Source organism: Protobothrops mucrosquamatus, unplaced genomic scaffold (assembly GCF_001527695.2).
Source record: "Protobothrops mucrosquamatus isolate PMUCROS unplaced genomic scaffold, P.Mucros_1.0 scaffold461, whole genome shotgun sequence".
Lineage (NCBI taxonomy): Eukaryota > Metazoa > Chordata > Lepidosauria > Squamata > Viperidae > Protobothrops > Protobothrops mucrosquamatus.
The window spans coordinates 1,107,023-1,113,096 of record NW_015386782.1 but is presented as its reverse complement, the minus strand read 5'-3'; the positions used below and the strand labels follow the sequence as shown (position 1 = coordinate 1,113,096).

General features: G+C 35.1%; 1 protein-coding gene across 1 annotated transcript in view; it reads right to left on the bottom strand.

Moving 5' to 3' along the window:
* Positions 1 to 1,433: 1,433 nt before the first annotated feature.
* MEMO1 (mediator of cell motility 1) overlaps positions 1,434 to 6,074 on the bottom strand; it is an 18,557-nt gene continuing 13,916 nt past the window's right edge. The window contains exons 2-5 of the mRNA XM_015816506.1: positions 5,915 to 5,996; positions 3,969 to 4,037; positions 3,292 to 3,404; positions 1,434 to 1,582 (exon numbers count right to left, since the gene is read on the bottom strand). Of these exons, the coding sequence (XP_015671992.1) occupies positions 1,434 to 1,582; positions 3,292 to 3,404; positions 3,969 to 4,037; positions 5,915 to 5,996 (413 nt within the window). The remainder of the gene's footprint in view (positions 1,583 to 3,291; positions 3,405 to 3,968; positions 4,038 to 5,914; positions 5,997 to 6,074) is intronic.

The window sequence follows — 6,074 nt, the reverse complement described above, 5'->3', positions numbered from 1 at the left end:
CATTTTCTTTATGGGTGCAATTCAAGGTGTTGGTCATCATCTTTAAAGACCTATATGGCACAGGGCCAGGTTATGTGCAGGACTTGGTTTCCCTGAGGACAGCAGGTCAGATGAGGTGGGCATGCTCCTAGTCCCTTCTCCTAAATATTGCCATTCCTGAATTAGGAAGTGGGTCTTTTCTGTAGCAGTCCCTACCCTATGGAACACTCTGCCCCTGATGTTTGGCAGGCCTCTACCCTCCTAGTATTCCATAAATATTGGAAGACCTGGCTTCCCCCCTGCCCCAAACACTGGGATAAGACTTGATAATTGCACATTAGAAGGCTGACCTTGTGCCAGATCCTTATTGTTTTAGTCTGTTTAGTTGTATATTTTTAATAAGATTTTATATGCTGTTTTAATCTCTGATTGGAAGCCATCCAGAGGATTATAAGATGGTTGACTATATAAGCATTTTACATAAATAAAACAAAACAAAAATAATAGGCCAGTTTCAAATGTTGGACACAGATCATTCTGGAGAATATTATCTATGCTGACAATAACTTGATGACCCATGATAAATTAAAAATTAAATGAGTAGTCTATGACTAGCCACTATTTCATGACAGTCATTTTGTGAAAGTAGCCATGATTCTCAACATTTCATATCTGCCTGTTAGTCTAAAAAGATAAAGAGACCCCAGGGCTGAACTATGCAACTTGGATAGTTTATGACCTTTATTCTTGCCAATCATTCCAAATTATTTCAAAGAATACATAAATGGTAATAATACATAAATGGTAATAATAATAATAATAATTTAATTATGTGATATTATTATTATTTTTAGTATTAGTATTGTTTAAAAATATTCTATTGTTTAATAATTAGGATACTAATTTGTTTATGTTTTAATTATTTAATAATATAAATACAATTTCCCCTCAATTTCGCGTAATACCTGAACCAATAAATATATCAACCAATTACAATCAATCTAATACTAATAATATAAACATTGGGACATAAGTCGAGACCCTTCACCCCCTCCCTCTCCCCCCAAATCGGTGGGTGGGTTTTGGGGTTTATATTGTAACTTTTATAAAACTTTTCAATAAAGAATACATAAATGGGCTAAGTAGAGGTCAGGAGCAGAATATTTACAGATTTCAAACCTTTTGATCTCACTTTAATTAAAAATGCATATATTTTCATTATTAAAAGGATAGAAGTTCCCATGTCTTCTCTTCCTGGAAATTCTATTTTGCTCAATCCTACGCTTTTCTACCCTTTTAACATAGACTCTCCACGTGTCTAAAAGTTTCAGTTCACAGTCCTCTGATTTTAATTGGTTTGGCACATCAAAGCCCTAAGGATTTTGAAGCCACAGACGTATTCAACGTTAGTGAAATAACTGAGAAAATGGGTTTATTATTATTCCAAAATACATCTAATTTAATATCTGCAGTTTTAAATAATCCAAATACCTTTCCATGGCTTTAGCAGTGTAAGGCAAGTGCATTTCAATACTGTGCTCATCTTCATCTGTTTGCAAAGACATACGCTCAAACATTCCAGTCTTCCACAAATCTGCATAAACTGAAAAGTTTTAAATATATTAATATATTAAAGAACAAATGGATAAACAACTGCATAAAAAACTTCTCTTTTCTGCTTCATGTGTTAGACTTATGATTCCTAATTATCACAGGAATCACAGCTTGTAGTAAGAATGTTATTCACAATGGTTCTGGTAAAAGTTCCCCACCTCTGACTCACAACAGGAATACACTTAGCCTATAAATGAAATAGGGCACTCCAAACAAACACACATTAAAATTGGTATTTTGTTGAGGGGAAGGTTTACACATAAAAAGCAGGGAAATACATATGGAGATATCCTACTTTGATTTGCATTTGCTCATACATAAGTTTGAGAAAAAGATTTTAACTGTATAAAATAAAAATACAACTGTGGAGTAATGGCACATTTAACAGCTTTTAACGTTTATAAAATAAATTATAGTAAGGGACATTTTTCATACATAGCTGGTAATTTTTTTTAGAATCTGAAAACTTTTTTCATTGTTTCTTTCTAGTTCCTTTGTAGTTGTGAGACTGAGAACATTAGTCAGAGCTAGATATGCATGAAATTAATCAATTTGGGAAATGTCATTTAAGGGGTGGTTCAACAATTTCTAGAAGTAAATTTTACGAACCAGAAGTAGTTCTAGGTATCCCAAACATAGCATTCCTAATAAGCATTTCATCTGGATCACTTCAATCAGCTTCTAGGCCAGAGTCTTTATAATATCCTGGAAACTACCAACCACCCCTGGAATGACATGGTCAAGGAGGATATTTGGAATGATCTGGAGTGGGAACAGGATGTTTTGCAATGCTTTAGAATGCCCTGTTCCCAAATGGATGAGTTTTTCACATTGTCATTTAAACTAACAGCTTAATGCAGGTCTCCTAACTGAAAAATGTGATTAACGTTTAGAGAAATATACTTTTAAAAGAAGCATATTTACTTGTCATTTTGTTGATTAGCTTAGTGAATCGACTGAACCCAGCACATAGTTTTCATGTGGCTATGAATAATAATTTTTACTTTTTCCACTTCACATTAATTTGGTGTAATTAAGTATCGTCAATCAATGTAGTAACTGAGACAAAAAACAAAAGTAGCAACAAAGCAGAATCGCTTCCATTGACATTATCTCCATTGCTCTGGTTTATTTAATCATTCCATGCAGGGTTCTTATTTTAAATGAACTGATGGAAGGATAAGACTTTGCTCATTCCAAACATGGATGGTCTATGATTGACTAAATCACCGATATGCTCCTGCATTTTTGTTTAAAATATAAAATCTTGTAACTGACAGCTGCCAGTTACCAAAGATATAGAGAAGTAGCTGCAAGGGAATACAATCAATAAACAACTGCAGGTTGTAGTAAATTGTGTTGTATATGGCATGCACTATGGTTAATATTAAATTATACTTATATGTAAATATATCTAAGATAGTCACCAATAAGTTTTAACATGGTTTGTTTTTTTCCTCAGCACCCTCTATGAATTCAGTCTTTGTTTGTTAAAATTCTATGCAAACTGAGCCAATACATAAAAGAAACAATAAGTATTATTAAAACATTTTGCAAAACATCCAACATCAATACAGCTGCCTTTTTATACAAATAGTTAAGAGATAAACTATGTAGAATAGACAGTCTCAAAAAAATAACACTAAATTTGCTAAGAAATTATTTTGTTTGTGTATTGCATGAATTGTGTACAGTTACCCTTCTGATCAATTCGCAAATCATATAGGGGAGTTCTATATATGTCCACACTGGAAAGTGCACATCTGGAGAGGGGCACATGATGGGAAGGCCCAAGGATGAAGATTCGCCGTCTGAAGATGAATAAGAAAAAATATATGAGTACCACATTTCATGACTAAAGGGAAATGATCACATCATTTGATCTTTGATAGATTCTCTTGTTTAACTTCCACGTTATACTTGCAATGTGGTTGATTGTGGGAAATTGAATCACATAGCATCTGGATCACATAAGAGTTTTATAGCAGAATTTGGCAAGCACAATCCCAGGCAAAAAGTAATCTGCATTGGGACAGATTTAGATTTGGTCTTTGAAAATACAAAGGTTTCTTCTGAACACAAAATAAACCTTTCAGATTCTTTTTTCCATTGCAACCTCCAGTTCTGCCCTCCATTTAATTCAAGATGATTCCCCATCCACAAAAATCAGGTTTTAGAAAATTAAAAAAATGCTACAGGTTCCCTACATGGTTTACATGACCTCAGGATCTAGTTGGTTGTGCTTGTAACTCTGAAAAACAGATTTCCTCTCCTGACAAATCCACCCTAAATAATTTTTTGCTGTCTTAAGCCAGCATCTATACAAACTGCATCTGGTTGCACTTAAGACAAGAATCTTCTTGGATGTTACTTACGTAATTGAAGGATCCACTTGTTTGTATGCATGAGCTGCACAAGACCCACAGTAAGTGTATCCTGCATGTCTGCCAAAAACAAAAGACACTTTCTTTGAGGGTTTTTTTTTGAATCTCTGTAGAAAAATCTCAATGAAAGAAATATAACTGAGTTTGATAAGCAGATATATCCAATCTACAGGTATCAGGTGAGTGCTCCAAGCTAAGTACTAACAATTAAAGAGAAAAGCTTACTTATGTGGCAGAAAATAAGGTGGGTACTAGCAGTGAGAAAACTATGACGTAATGATCAGATCTGGCCTCCAAGACCTCCTGACCCAACCCAGTGTGATGATTATTCATTCAAAAGTAATTCTTTTATAGAAAAAGGGACTCGCAAGTAAAATCAGGCCTACTTGGGAGCTACTGTTTTAAGCTGACTGAAACATATTGAAAAGAGTTCCTGGAGTTTGTCCTTGTTCCTCCTGACAGGAAAAACAAGGAATGCCTGTCTGGTCATGCCAAAGGTATACAGATTCTGAAAAGTTAACTGGAAAAAATATAAACTCGTTGAAAGAAAAAATCCTCAACCCTGGTGTGTATGCCATATCAAGATTGTTAATTCTGAGCACAGAAAAAGAAAGTTACATCTGTATATTTTAATTAAAGGTTAAAGTAATTTGAAGATATTAATATTCTGCTTTCTCAAATTGTAGGCAAGAAATTACTCAGAAGACTTAACATTTCAAGTATTCTAAACACTTCTCAGTTGAGTAGCAGTAAATGGTTTTCATAAAGTCTAATTTCCTGTAATTTGGGCTCAAAAAACAACATTTTGAGAAAAGAATATGGATGAACATAAGAAAAGGATTCTTAATAATAAGAACTACCAAAGTGTCTGTCATTGAATATATGATAGAAACTGAAGCTAGACATCTGTAGGAGATACTTTAATTTAGATTAAAGATTTAATTTGCCCTTTCCAAATGCCTAGTTTCATGAAATGGTTAGCTATTCTAAAAGAAATTAAAAATAAGACAGAGGTAGACTGATTCTTATGTCTTCCATTCAAACTAGCTTGCCCTCACACATAGCCATAAACTAATTGCTACTGATATCTTACCAGACTGAATTCAGAGTAAGCCAGAGCCAATTGTCACAATGAAACCAAAGCAATTAAAGTGTACCTGTTCTTGTAACTCAAAGTCAACCCTCAATAAATGGTAAGAAACTGCCACCAAGAAGTCAGGGGATAAGACTAGCTTATTATCCAATCAATACAAATTGAGATAAAGAAGATTTTGCTCTCTCTCTCGTTATCTGAGGGGAGTAGTATCTTTTCTAATGTCTTTATATGAATTCTTGGGATAGCCCAGTGGTGGCGAACCTATGGCACGGGTGCCAGAGGCGGCACTCAGAGCCCTCTCTGTGAGCACGCGTGCCATCACCCCAGTCCTAGGCCTTCAGCTGGGTTTTATAAAACCTTTTCGCTTTAGGCCTCTGCCGCCGTGTACAAAAAAAAATAAATTCAATCAGTCAATTTCAACTTCTTGTGGGGGAAAAAAAAGATCTTGCAAAGTTGGAATTGATTGATTGAACTTTTTAGTTCCACCCAGTCTGCCATTACTACCGCAGCCACGCCCTCCCAATGGGCCACACCCACCCGGCACTCGATGATGCATTAGTGAGTTTTGGGTTGCAGTTTGGGCACTCGGTCTCTGAAAGCTTCATCATCACTGGATAGCCTTATTATTATTATTATTATTATTATTATTATTATTATTATTATTATTATTATTATTATTAAGTTGGAAAGGACCTTGGAGGTCATCTAGTCCAACCCCCTGCTCAGGCAGGAAGCCCTATACCATTTCGGACAAATGGCTGTCCAGTTTCTTCTTAAAAACTTTCAGTTTTTGGAGCATTCCCCACTTCAGTGAGTGGGAGGGAGAGGGGAAAAAACTTACGGTGCAATAATGGCTCTAGCAGGTCTTTTCGTAGACTGTACTTGAGAGAGCCAACCTTCTAGTTGTGCACTCAGCTGAGGTCCTACAGAAAAAAAATAGATTTTTAAAACAATGTTATCAAAGAATTATCCCTTGTTATAGTTCCCACGTATTTAATTCT